The sequence below is a fragment of the Hakea prostrata genome, chromosome 3 (assembly GCF_041222555.1).
Source record: "Hakea prostrata isolate BN-2017 chromosome 3, UWA_Hpros_2, whole genome shotgun sequence".
NCBI lineage: Eukaryota > Viridiplantae > Streptophyta > Magnoliopsida > Proteales > Proteaceae > Hakea > Hakea prostrata.
The window spans coordinates 71,131,013-71,145,802 of record NC_142602.1 but is presented as its reverse complement, the minus strand read 5'-3'; the positions used below and the strand labels follow the sequence as shown (position 1 = coordinate 71,145,802).

Here is a 14,790-nt window from a genome sequence, read left to right as displayed (position 1 = left end):
GGGAGGTGGTGCTGGCGGAGGTTTAGGTGGAGGAGGTGGACTTGGGGGAGGTGCTGGAGGTGGTGGTGGACTTGGAGGAGGTGGAGGACTCGGTCATCATGGGGGCATTGGTGGTGGTGCAGGAGGTGGTGGTGGGCTTGGAGGAGGTGGAGGACTCGGTCATCATGGAGGCATTGGTGGTGGTGCAGGAGGTGGTGGTGGGATTGGTGGAGGTGGTGGGCTTGGTCATCATGGCGGCATTGGTGGTGGTGCAGGAGGTGGCGGCGGCGTTGGAGGAGGAGGTGGACTTGGTCATCATGGCGGCATTGGAGGTGGAGCAGGAGGTGGTGGTGGAATTGGGGGAGGAGGTGGTCTCGGTCACCATGGAGGCATTGGTGGTGGAGTAGGAGGAGGAGGTGGTGCTGGCGGAGGTGCAGGAGGTGGAGCTGGCGGAGGTGCAGGAGCTGGTGGTGGACTTGGTGGAGGTGCAGGCGGGGGACTGGGTGGAGGGGCTGGTGGTGGACTAGGAGGAGGTGGTGGAGGTGGTGCAGGCGGGGGACTGGGTGGAGGAGCTGGTGGTGGACTAGGAGGAGGTGCTGGAGGTGGTGCAGGCGGGGGACTGGGTGGAGGAGCTGGTGGTGGACTAGGAGGGGGTGCTGGAGGTGGTGCTGGCGGAGGACTGGGGGGAGGAGCTGGTGGTGGGCTAGGAGGAGGTGCTGGAGGTGGTGCTGGTGGAGGACTTGGTGGTGGTGGTGGTGCTGGTGGAGGTGCAGGAGGAGGTCTGGGTGGCGGTGCTGGTGGAGGAGCAGGAGCTGGAGGAGGTGGAGGGTTTGGTGGTGGTGGGGGAGGTGGATTGGGTGGTGGAGCTGGTGCAGGAGGAGGGTTTGGAGCAGGAGGTGGTGTTGGTGGCGCAGGTGGCGGCGGTGGATTTGGTGGCGGTGGAGGTGGTGGCTTCGGTGCTGGTGCTGGTGCTGGGTTTGGTGGTGGAGCCGGTTTTGGCGTCGGTGCTGGTGGCGGTGGTCACTGATTCACTCTAAAATCACTAGAGGTTTTTTTTTCGTTTGTTTGTTAATGTTCAGAAGATTTCATGCAGAATTAATAGTTGATTATTGTGTGTTCATTTTGGAATTGTGGGTACGTAAAGCACGCTGTTTCTTCTGGTGTAGCACTTGAAAGTCTTTGTCACTGCTCGATCATTCCTTAAACGAGTCTTAAACGAGTCTGTTTTCTCTTCTCAGTATATATTAATCTTATCCGGTAACCTCGCCTGTATATCAGATCAATAAAGACTAGCTGCTAATTAAGAGCCAGATGCTCTATATCGTGTCTCAATTTTTGGTCTTATTTGAATTTAGAAGAAGAGCGCGCAGCCCCAGCTCAGGCATCACAGCTAAGAGAAGCCCCTCGTGAGATCGAGCATTAACATTCCAACAACCACATTCAATAATTTCTCAGTTTGAGTAAAAACTTAACAACTTTCAGGTACTATATTACCTCTGCAGACCAGTAGAGCTTTAACGTCACAGGATGAGATGTAGCTTTCTCATCTCTGTGTTCGGTTGTGACTTGTGACTCATCAAAGTTTTGGGCCCCTCCCTTATTTTGACTGCATCAAAAGATTTGCTCACACTGAATACTGCCCATGTAAGATTACCCAGGAAGGAAAGACTGAAGCATGAATTTTTCCACTCACATTTTCTTTGTTTGAATGGTCAGGATAAATGAAAAATGACTCAATCCGAAAAATGATAGAGATGAGTTTTCCTTAAAACAGTATGAATCTCTCAATCCTCTCATTCACAGTGCTTCTGATGAATGGGGAGATTATGGCAGGTCGTTCTCCTCAAAGGAATGCATTACCTAAAGGTAAATGTATAAATAACAATAACAAATTTGATGGTCAGAAGTTCATCTCCTGTGCTGGGATTTTGAGACCATATATAGATAGAACCAAAGATGAGACTGGTCCTCTAAACATGAGAAAGCATAGGAAGTTGTAAGAAATAACACTCCATGGTCTCACAGGTAATACCCAGGCAAAATCCACATTTCTTATTCTGGAAACTCCCATAGTAACAGGATAGTTGCTAAAGAACGATCTAAAAGGGCTTAAGCTTTTGATATTTAGTTCTCTGGGAGCTTAATTTCAAACCAACCCCACCCTCCCCATAATTGGATCCAACACTAGAATGAGTTAAAAAACCCATTTGAATTGGGATATTTTTATCCATCCGATTACCATGAATTTGGTGTGTTTATAGACAAATTCAAATTTAGATATTACCATATCCGAGCCAAATTCGATCCATTTTCACTACTCAGTTCGGTCATGTCTTGTAAAACCAAATTTATATGGGCATCTACTGAATTTATTAACCAAAAAAGTATGGAAGAATAATGGATGAAGAAGTTTTGAATTTAGAAAACTAACAACATAAATGATGTATAGATGTTCTAATTAACTAGTAATGAAATTGGAGAAAAGGGTTCAAGAGTTCAGGAATGATGAGGCAGTTGATTGCTTCCAATTGTTCAAATATTTGCCTCATGATGAGGCAGTTTCTTGTTTCATCATGACCTGCTTCATAGCATCCATTTTCAAATCAATAGGTACTCTCTACTTTCTGCCTGTTCAAATGCATTAATCCATATATCCTCACCCTCTCCCTTATATGAAGAGAGCTCTGGAGTCTGGACCCAGATCACATTAAGAATTCAGAATTCTGAACTTGCCAAAGCAAAAAATTTAAGTTCCAAACATGATCTTGATTTTAGAGCTACAACCAATAAGTGAGCCTCTAAATTCCAGATAGGTTACTTTTGTCTTCGTCAAGAATTAACTGTTTTTATTGGTGCTACCAGTGACCAAGTCCCAGCAGTCTTCTGATCCTCTGGTCCGGATAATATGTTGTGCCTTTCACCAGCCAGATCTGCTGGTTGTAAATGAGGTGATTCCAGATGATTGACTTGTTTAGTTGGTTCTCGAAGCTCCTTTCTGTTACCAATTATGCCATATTATGTATCTGATGCTCTAGAGCTTGAAGAATTTGTCCAACTGTTGTGTATTAATCTAATTATTCTCCTGAAGCCATAAATCCCTTCTCAACACTGTCTGCCACTACTTGACCGAACGATGGACTCCAAGAAACCAAGACATTTTGAGGATGGAAATGAACCCACAACTGATGATGATCTATGCTTTCAGCAACCAAACTGTAATGATCACAGCAACAAGGAATCATAGATAATGTCATAGAAGAGTGTCAACTGAATGGCAGCAACCAATTCAAGAATTTAATATTATCATTTCCTGCCAAAAAATGTGTAGTGAGAATATATACACGAACTGTTGCCTTTCTAACACATTTGAAGAAGCTTCCTACAAATTGGAATGTAACACATTTTCACGAAACTAGATCAATCTAATACATGGTACAATTGAACAGCCTGCATAATTGTATGGAATTGGCCAATCTGTCTAGGATAAGAGATCCCAAAATTATCCATATCATAACTGACATACTACCTGTTGCAAGCAGCAAGAAAAATGAGAATGAACTAGGCCGGGAGGACAATATATTCAAAACGAGGACCCCAAATCAGTCGACAATATCGAGACTTTCAAATTAAGAAGTAGAAGCTGTGTCCCTACTGACTGGAAAGTTAAAAGTATTGTCAACCATACTAACATTTTCATCTTCTTGTTCTAGGCTAGCATCCACTGAACTATTGCAAGGATCAGAGGGGATGTTAATGCCAGCAAACCCAACCATGACAGCTGCAGCTCCAATGTAATCCATGCGATGTGGAGCATGTCCTGTCACTGAATCCACAATAGCAGCCAAAGGGACCTGAATTGTGAGACCAGCTGTAGCCACTGTGGTGGTTGTCAAGAGAACAGCCTTTGCCCACAAGTAATCGCTAAGCACATTATCAAGTAGACCTAACCACCATAACAAAAATGAAGGAAAAATAAATTCACTATTCTTGAATCACAGAATTAAAGAAAACCGAGAAGATAAGAAGCAGGAATTGAAATTCTCCTCCATTAGCAAGCACAGTGAAAAACTAGAGTCCTACAAACATACACAGTTTTAAGAGGAAGTCATGAAAGGTAGTCACCAAATTCAATGAAGCAATTTTGAGGCAGATTACTTTTCAGATTGCTTGCATGAAACTTTTGAAAGAATTCATCATATTTATTAAACAAAGTAACAGATCTACTTGAAGAAAAAAAAAAGGAAAGAAGTTATAACATGTTTTAGCCACATTCTAGATAATACTTTTATCTCACTGGACCTGGAATTAAGCTGTATAATTAATGTCTGTTGGACTTCTCAGACAGTCAACTAAGTTTTTTTCATTGCTGCAGAAATCTTCCAATTCCTCGGTCCAGTTATATGACAATAAGAACAAGGACTCCAACTACTTTTGATACAACAGAATTACAAATAAAAACTTTGTGAATAATCTACTTATATTATAACTGGAACCACCACAATGCTTTGCCCCCCTTCCAGAATGCAAAAAGAAGAGAATTAATGTCAATGAAATACTCATGGATACTGTTACTACCACAATTTCTTCCTGGGATGGCAAGATGGAACCTTTGCAGTTCAGTATCTGGTGGGACAAAAGATGGAACCTTTGCAGTTTAGATTTTGTCCCACCAGATACTAAACTGCAAAGGTTCCATGCAAGTTGTCCTGCAAGTCAAAAGAAATAACTACCCCTTCCAATTTCCAGGTCAATGTGAAGTCCAAAAGTCACTGATTCTAAACAGCCAGTAAGACAGACATGATTAACACAGAAATTTGACTTACTGAAGCAAGCCACTCTGAATTTCTCCATACTCAGCACTAAAAGCATAAACTGAACTTTCCCCATACTCAGCACAGAAAAGCATAAAACATTAAAGCAAAATCTGGGAACAATTACTATGTAACATGTACTGCAATACTGGTAGCCAAAATTGACCTTCTAGCTGGCATCTTTCACAAGCAATCTCATACCTACATTAATATTGAATTTCCTAAATCAGTTCCAAATCAGTTCCAAATCCACACTTAAACAAATAGGAGTGCAGGTTTCATCTTTTTATAACCTATCATACGTTTTATGCTTTTTTCATTCATCTGGGACCTATTTGCTCTTAATCTGATAAGAGAGAGTAAACTAACAAACAATCAATTTTGAATCAAGAAAGAATGAGGCAGAAGTGTTTTCACTTCAAATTTGTAGCTCGTGACAAAAGAATCTGTTTGACAAAAATATATGCACAAACATTAAAATAGTAATACCTTGAAGGATGAGTTATGTATTATTCATTCATCTGATTTGAAGTGAAAACCTTGGACAAGAAGATGCCTCTAGCTGTTCTCTATTTACCTCTTATGAGGAGCAAAAGAAATCCAGAAACCGGGGAAAACAGTTCTGAACATATAAATGCCACTATGTGCCCAACATTTCAGTAAAAATGGTATCTGATTAACACATTATCAACTTGTAAAGAATCCCAGAAACAATATTGTTGCCTGGTAAAGAATAGAGCACATGATGGAAATTAAGGGAGAGTGACAGATTGAGGGAGAAAAACAGAGAAACAATAGGAGAAAAGGGCTGTGCAGTAGAATGTGTGTTCTACTGTACCAGCCAACATTATTTACATCAAGTCAAAGCAGAATCACGAAATGAGTTTAACTCTTACCTATGTAAGCTTAGAGAGGGGAATTCATGTAGACTAGGAAACAAACAACTAAAAACATAAAGTAGCAGCGAAAACCATGATATGGGCACTCTCCTACACTGTTATACATCTTAACAGAAAGAACACACCAACAGCAAAAGCTCTTCCCAAGGACAAAAGGAAATACAGCACCCAAGAACTACATCAAATGCCTTTCCCAATAAGGCATCAAAGTGTAAGTAGTAACCTGCTCACACAAACACAAAGTAAAATTCCAATGACTACACGAAAGACCATAAAAGTGAACCTCCATTGATGCACAAAAACCATAAAAGTACTGCCCCAATGGCTATAGAAAATCCCATCTCAAAGAAGGCACTCCAACAGCAATTGCAACTCATTCCTTAGGACCAATCAGACACGTCTTGTGCTCCACATCTTAGATAGAATTGCATAAAATTACTTAAAGCATCAATCTTCTTGTCTGGTCTAGGTAGTGCGGACCGGGAGAGGGCCTTCTATGGTGGGTTTTCATAGAAAGAGAACTAGAAGAATGAGAAGGAGAAAGGGGAAAGGCAAAATCGCATAGCAAGAGAGGTCTTTTTTTTTCTTTCTTTCTTTCTGGTGGGGGGTTGGGGGGAAGAAGTGTGCATACACAGAACCACATAGGCTCTCAAATCATAGTATTTTCCAATCTCTATCTAATAATGGGGGATTACATCATATATATAGAAAATTAAGACTCCTAAAATAAGATTCACCCTTTGACTAAGACACTAGCTCAACTAAGGAAACTAAGAATTAAAAACCAAATAACCTACTAATCTAACTTCTAAATAAATAGACATTATTTCCCTAAATGAAATAAATTCCAAAACTTCGTGCATGAGTTCTATAAAATGAGAGTATCAACAACATGCTATTGGCGTTGACGGATATTGGCTTTCATGGTGGTACATCCCATGGTCAACCGGCTGATGATCATCAGCAAAACGACATCTATTTGATGGGAATTTGATAATGAGGTTTCACAACCTGATTGGACCGTCAAACAATCCTTCAAGTTTGACTTCGATTAGATTGAGTACATCAATTAGATTGACTTTTTCCACATTTTCTTCCATATTTGGTTGATTGGTTCTGTTTCTAATGATTTTAACATGTTAAAAAAAATCACCCCAGAGCCAGTGGAATCATGGGAAAAAAAGAAGAGGAAGACAATTGCAGTCGAAACTGAGGACTGATGTTAAGATTCTCTTTTTCTCCAAACTCTTCTCTCTCTTTTCTTCATTTTCTTTTCAAGTTGTCTCTGGATGATCTCTTCTTCTCTGCTTTTTAATAATATTAGTTCTGATCTCCAAACTCTCTCTCTCTCTATCTGGAGACACCACTCATTTCTCTGCTCTTCACTTTTTTCCCCCTCTTTTGGGGATGAATCTCTTTAATTTTATTTTTTTCCTGTCTTTTTACCAGATGAAGTCCCTCAAAGGAATCAATTGCAGGCTTGGGGAAAAGAGGGATGGGATTGGGGTTTGATCTGTCACTATAGAGACAGCCTTTATTTTTCCTCCACTGCTGCTGGTTCAAAATAACAATGAAAGAGAGGTTTAGGGAAGAAGAAGACTGATGGGGAAGCAGAGGATGTTAAGCTCAAATGCCAAGTTAGTGTAGACCTTGCAAGGGCTTGCAATGGCGGGTTTTTTTTTTGGGCGAGGGGGAGGTCGGGAAGAAGAGTGCACACGCAGAGAGAGCCACAAACTCTCAAGTCATATTTCCCCATCTCTATCTAACAATGGGGATTACACCATATATAAAAAGAAATTTAAGACTCCTAAAATAAGACCAACTCTTTGACCAAGATACTAACTCAAAGAAGGAAACTAAAGAATTAGAAACCAAATACTCTACAAATCGAACCTATAAAATAAACAAAGACATTATTTCCCCAAATAAATATCTTTCCTCTTAACTAGGAGGTCCAGTAGATTGTTTTGCAAAGACTCTAAAATTATCAACCTGGAGAGCCCGACCACTCACGTGGGCTGCTACTCATGTTGTGCTGCATTATTCAGAATTGTAAAAAAGGATAGCTTACTTGGCTTAACATAAGGCAGTATGGCTTAAAGGGAGACTCTGCATCCATTTAGGGATTTACTGATAAAGTGACCAAACAAGGAAAGTAACACTATGAGGAAGACATGATGAAAAACAAGATGACAGCTTACATTAATAAGGTTCCTAAAGAGGTTCTAGGGAAATGGAAAGGAAACCATCTATTTCTGGGGAGAATTAGTAATGGGATAATGAAGTTCAGGCAGCCATTAAGGCTAGGAAAGTTAGTTTAAAGACATGGCAATGGACTAAGCAGGTAGCGGATCTAAAAAGACATAATTTAGCCAAGAATAAATCATGACATTTGTAGGGAAAGCAACCGGTGAAGAAATATGAAGCTCAAAGGGCAAAAAGGTATTTACAAGATAGCTAGAATGAGAGATAGGAGAAAAGGAGATTTTGACATTGTTAATTAGATGTATTAAAAGGGAAGATAATAAGAGTACAACTAAGAGATGATGCCATTAAGAAGAGATGGAAAGAGAATTTTCACAGCTCACCAAACAAAGACATTTTTTCTAGTATTAATACCCCAGAAAGCAGGAAGACTGTAATACATATCTAGACAGAACACGTTGTGGATATATGAGAAGTTACGGAGTTTGAAGTAAAGAAGCATTACACACCCAAAAAAAAGGTAAAAATGTTTTCAAGGAAAATGAAAGTAGCAAGCCACCTTGATGTAAAACCCAATTTTAAGGTTTAGGGTTTCTTGGAAGAATTCCCTGAAATTAAGGGTTTGCCCAGACTATTCCAGCAACTAATTTCTAAAATTCTATGGGAGGAATGGACAATATGGTGGGTAGTTATGATTTGTAGGGAAGGACAAGGTGATAAAATTTGGGTTGTTTGGGTTAATAGTAAAAACATAGGATGTTACTAAATTCCTTTGGGGAGATTTTGGATCATTATGGTAGGGTAAGAATTATTTTAAATTGATATAGGATGAAAAGAATCAATCTAAAATATTATGGTAGATTTTAATTGGAAAAATGGAAATTTAAGGTTTAAAAAAAAAAATGATATGGGATGGGGAAAGATCAGGTTTTTGCAAAGCTTAAGTGAAAGGAAAAACTCAAGGGAATGAAAAGGGTAGGGAAGGCATAGCTTTGGCCAAAAAAAATAGTATGGCCTTAAACAAAGCTGATTGGAAGGCAATAATCCATGTCGCTGGCCCCATTTAGTTGGGAAAAGGCTTGTTGTTGTTGTTGAATAAAAAGAGTAGGGAGGCCTGCGGCCAGGAAGGGAAAGGGTAAGGTTCTTGCAACTTCCTTTCTTTCTTTTTTCTCTCTCTTTCTCTCTCTTTCTTCTTTCTTTCTTTCTTGCTTTTCTTTTTTTCTTTTTTTCTTCTGTTTCAATACTGTCGCAAGAACCAGAAAATAAAATAAAAACAGAAAAGGGGCGCGGGGGAGGCTGCCACAAGAAGGGGGTTGTCTTGAGCTGTTGCAAGGGTGGGAGGGGGCTGGGGATGCTTGCGCAAGAAGGAAGGGGAGGGTTCTAGCTGGTTTGCAGAAGAACAGTTACTGCTAGGGGTGCAAGTTTGGCCCTGGCAGCCTTGACCCGCCCTAAGCCCGCCCTGAGCCTGAATAGGGCTTGGGCTAAAGGTTTTGGCCCTAAGGGCGGGTTAGGGCCAAAATATTCTGGCCCTAAACTAGGGCCAAGGGCGGGCTTGGGATTACTCTCTGGCCCGCCCAGCCCAACCCGGCTGTCCTTGATTTTGACCCTAATCTTGGCCTTGATTCGGCCCTGATCTTGGCCCTGATTCTGGCCCTGATCTTGGCCCTGATTCTGGCCCTGATCTTGGCCCCGATTTTGGCCCGATTCTGCCGATTCGTTCGGCCCGATTCGACCCCGACTTTGGCCCTAATTATGGCCCTGATTTTGGCCTTGATTCTGGCCCTAATTCTGGCCCTGATCTAAGCCCTGATTCTGGCCCTGATTTGAGTCTGGACCCTCCACCCATATGAAGATGAATTAATTATAATCCACATGGGTGAATATTTGACACCTGTCATAAATTATATCTTCATTACCAATGTAGTAAGCATCCACCTGATTTTGGCCCGACTATGAGTCACTTTTTATATTATTTTTAAGATAATTTTTATTTTTTGAATTAAGTCATTTTTAGTTCAAAAAAATCATTGATTTTTTTTTTTGACTAAGGCGAGATAATATATTATAAATAATAAAAGCTAGTATATAGAGAATTTATATCTAACAAATCTACACCCCAACTTCTCATCATGAAAATTGACATCTTTCTTTTGCCTCCAATGTGATATTTCAAAGAAAAGAAAAGAAAAGAAAAGAAAAGAAAAGAAAAAAAAAAACTTATTAAGGACAGATAGCTATGTTTGTAACTAAAATATTATTTTCTTTAACCACGAAAAAAAATATCAATACTAAATTATTGTTGATTTACTTGTTAACAAAGTTTTGAATATGATTTTATTATTATTAATTATTTTTTTGTTGAATAAGGATATCAATGGGAGGGGTTTTCAATTTCCATCACCAAAGTAATGGGAGAGGTTTTTAATTTCCATCATCAAAGCAATAAGAGACTTTAAGAGATCAATAAAGAATTATGGAGTATGAATTTATTAATGATTTTATATTTAAAGCAACACTATTAACTTATTGACTATTTTATCATTTTGTATGAGCTTGAATCATCTATATTTCTACGAATTTTATTTTTAGTTTACTTATGATACTTTTATTTTTATTATTATTATTATTATTTTTTTTTTATGAATTTACATTTGTTATTTTAGGTCCAAGAATATGACCAATTAAGGCTAGGGCCAAGATAGGGTCAATCAAGGTTAGGGACAAGCTAATTAGGGTCAGGGACAGGGTCAATCAGGGCTAATCAGGGCCAATCAGGGCTAGGGACAGGGCCAATCAGGGCCAATCAAGGCCAATCAGGGTCAGGGCCAGGGCCAAGGCCAATTAGGGCCAACCCAATTAGGGCCCAATTAAGGCCAATTAGGGCGAGAATGGGCTTGGTTTGGCCCTGTAGGGCTTAGTGCCAAGGACAATAATCATTGGCCCTGAACTAGGGTCAGGGTGGGAATGGGCTCAGATTAGAACATATAGGGCTGGGCTTGGGATTGCAAAAGCCCGGCCCAGCCCGGCCCAGTTGCAGCCCTAGTTACTGCAAATTGAATCCAGGCTCATAAAATCCGATGTGGCCCTCCCAAAAAGAACTACGACTTGTTTCCAACAAACAATATTCAACCTTTACTTAATGCAGACTAAAGTTTACAACCATAGGCTGGCTTATTTATAGCCTTACATAAAAAAGAAAGAACTTAACTCAAATTGGGAAACTCTATTTGGACTCAACTAAGACTTAGAAACCAACTTACCTAGGGTTTCCTTTATAAGTTAGAATACCCTTTTACATCTAATTAACAACCACCTAAATTAAAAGATTTTTTCTTCAAATAAAAGACTCAACTTATCTATAAGAGTCCAACTTAAAAAATAAAAAATAAAAAAAAAAACCCCTAAGGGGTTAAGAACTCAAATCAAGACTTCTAAACAAAACTGGACTCCATAAATAAAGAATAAATTCTGAAATTAAATTCCAGCAGATAGGGCTGAAAATGACCAAATTACCCCTCTTGGAGGATTCAGCCAGCCCTAGGTGTGCCACTTTGTAGTGGCCGTGGGGCCCACTCCAGGGATATGACCAGGTACTAAATTCTGGTTCACATCACCACCAGTCCCAAATAGGAATGCAAAAGCTTAGGAATTTGTGGCTTATCTTGTCTAAACCAAACCGTTTGATAAGACTACAAGCACACAAAAACATGCCAGAAGAATGGAGGAGAAACATTTTGGTCCAATTACCAAAATGAATAAGTAAATAAATAAATGTGATATTCAGAGTTGCAATAACTTTATAAAAATTTTCAGTCATACCGTGCAAGTTCTGCAAAGGTTATTTAAACTCACCTGAGGAAAAAACTATTATTTCAAAGAATCAATTAGGTTTTCTGCAAAAGATCCAGGACAAAAGCTATTTTCTTACTAAATACACTCATGGAAAGATTTAGAAAGGGAAAGAAGGATGATTTAACCAGAGTTAACTGATAACTAAAGATATCTGGTTTTACTGACCAACAAAAAGCATATGAGAAAATCCCTAAAGAATTAATTTATAATATACTTCAGCAAATATTTTTCCCATTCTTAAGGTTTCAACGCATCTTGTACCAAAGGAAATAACTTCCTTTATTCTTTTATACATGGATAGAAGTCATATACCAACAGTGATTGTTTCTCGTCAAGCGCTTAAAGTAGAAAAGGAATGTATATTAGAATGTCATGTAGAACTATTAGTAGCAACCACCTTCTAACATCCATAAGATGACGACTGGAGAAGGTAAAGGAGAGGAGGAAGAAGAAGTAACAGCGGTGTTTTAAATAGAGCTAAAAGACAAACCTTTACCAACAATGAGACCAAACTGCTTCCAAGTGAGAGTATAAAAGGGCTCCAGTTTTGTGAAGTTCAGTACAAGGGCAACAGGCAGGAAAATAATGAGGTTGAACAGACCAAGAAATCCAAGGAACTGTGCCATACTGGCTTTGCCATCCTTACTGTTATCATCATCAGGGAGTTTTTTTCGAATAAGGGTGATATACACTGCATACAAGCCAGCCGAAACCAATGCAAAAATGTCACCAAGAAGGGGGTTTGTTGCAATTGCACTTAACATTGTACTTGAATCACCGAAGCTGACAATTATTGTCCCAGCCATGCAAAGTAGAACACTAACCAGCTTAACCCATGTGAACTTCTCACCCAAGAAAACCATTGAGACTAAGTAGGTGAAAAGGCTGGAAGTACTGCTTAAGATGGTGTTCGACTGCAGACATGAGAAAATTATCAGCAAACAGAAAGTACAGAAAATGCAAAGCAAAAATGTGAGTTCCAAATTATAGGAAAGATTTAAAAAGATTGATTGAAGACTCACAGTCACAGTGGTATACTTGAGTGAGAGATTGAAGGTAAGCTGCGCAAGAAACCAAAAGGGACATATTAACAGGCTGACCTTTGCCATCCTTGTACGTGTCCAACGTCCTTTCTGATCAAGTTGTTCATTAACATTCAAACTAACATCAGCCATTCCTGGAAGCTGTTCTATGCCAGCTTTACCCTGCATTGTTCTTTCAGACACAAAGTTTCGTTCCAAAGCACTACTCTTGCCCTGATGACTAATTTCTCCTTGCATGATCCGCCCTGATGGATGTGAACCATCTGAATATGGAATTAAATCATTATCTCTCAGAAGAATGACCTCTTCAGAATCTGCTGATCCTTCCGGTTGGCTCTCATTTTTATTGCTATGACTAAACCATGAACTCACAACTGAGTCTTCCAAGTAGCGTCCAATTTCAACAATAGGAATGTAAACCACAAATAATGAATTGCATATGTAGGTTATTAGGAATGGAGATACACCCGCATCTACAACTGATTGAACAACAAAACTAGCAGCAATCCAGATAGTGGCAACAGCAACTATATATATTAAACCTAAAATCCATCTCCAAGCCTGGTTGCTCATCTCTTTCAAACTTAATGTTGGTTCAAACGGGGAGTCAATCCTTCATAGACCCCAATGATCAGAAAATATGCAATGCCAATAACACCCATATAGGAGATTCGTTATAGCTAGGGTTCGTTGACTTCATTTAAGCTTTGGCAGAAATTCCAGGAGAGAGCATAAAGTAAAATAGGTTGAGAAGAAAAATAATCAAGACAAACTTCCTAATCCGCCCATTCCTGGAATTCATGTCAAAAGGGTACCTGAAACAAATAGAAGGAAGAATATATAAAGCAAAGACAAAACATTAAACCCAGCAAAAACACATTGACCTTCTCAATTGCAAATTGACCCAAATCACAAAATCTCCTCGACAGATGCTCTCTAATATATTTTACTAAGCTCAAAGTATATCATATGAATGAGAACATCCAAAAGAAAACTACTGCGGGTTGTAACCTCAACTTCTTCAAAAAATGAGGACATATTAATGTGCAATTAAGCTAAAGAATCGATTGACGCAATAAATTTGTACAAGAACAAACCCATAAAATCAACAGCACCTGCCAAAGCTGAAATTAATTATACGACTTCAACTGTGCTGAGAAAGCAACAATAATTAAAATAAAATAAACGAAAATAACAAACCCTCATGAAAATGTGCATTGACCATAAGAAAAGCAATAAATTAAGCTATAATTTGAGACGAAACAAGATATAATTTCAGATGAAGAAACCGTACATCAATTCTGCTTAGAACTACTGAAACTCAGGGCGGTGCTGACTCGTAATCAGGGTGGATAGTTACATGAAATCAAGGATTGTTCCCCACGAAATCGGGACACGCATACACACAGATTCACTTTCAGAAGAGAAATTCAGGGTAATCCAAAAACCGAAGATACGAAACGGATTGACTCAGAATATCGAAACAAACGTCTGTTGATGGAAAATGAAAACACAGATTCTCCTCTTTTTATTATTATTATTTTTTTAAAATAAATTCCACCAACACTCCCAACATGGAGGTCTTAAAAGTAGGGGTAAACAGACCGGATTCAGATATGATATATCCATATCTGCATTCTATTATATTTAGAAGGATTCGGATAATATCCTATCAGTTTTCAGACGGATTCAGTCGGATTCAGATGATTATCAAATAATTATTTTCTTAAGTAGATTCTTCTAAATGGGCATGAATATAGATTGAATACAAGTTTTTGACTATCTGTTTACATCTTTACATATTTATTTGTGAGGGTTAGGTTTGAAAATTTAAGAATTTAACAATTTTGGTAGATATTGCAGTAGAAAATCTAGAAAAATAGTCACATATCATAGGTAAAATTTATAAAAATAAGAATAATAAATCTAAATAAGTAACTTAATCGGATAATTTCATCGGATGGATAATAATCAATAACAAAGGGGTATACCATATCCGCA

General features: G+C 39.0%; 1 protein-coding gene across 4 annotated transcripts; it reads right to left on the bottom strand.

The window, feature by feature from the left end:
- Positions 1-2,322: 2,322 nt before the first annotated feature.
- Positions 2,323-14,325, bottom strand: LOC149022950 (EamA-like transporter family). Of its 4 annotated transcripts, none has more exons than XM_089150840.1 (5): positions 14,084-14,325; positions 12,769-13,604; positions 12,237-12,660; positions 3,669-3,922; positions 2,323-3,505 (listed from the first exon to the last, which is right to left on the bottom strand). In XM_089150840.1, exons 2-5 carry the CDS (start codon positions 13,360-13,362, stop codon positions 3,488-3,490), a joined length of 1,290 nt encoding a protein of 429 aa, XP_089006966.1. In that variant the 5' UTR covers positions 13,363-13,604; positions 14,084-14,325; the 3' UTR covers positions 2,323-3,487. The 4 variants fall into 4 exon arrangements, with proteins under 4 accessions (XP_089006966.1, XP_089006964.1, XP_089006967.1 ...); XM_089150838.1 differs by having other exon boundaries at positions 2,324-3,289; XM_089150841.1 differs by having other exon boundaries at positions 2,324-3,192.
- Between the last annotated feature and the right edge of the window lie 465 nt (positions 14,326-14,790).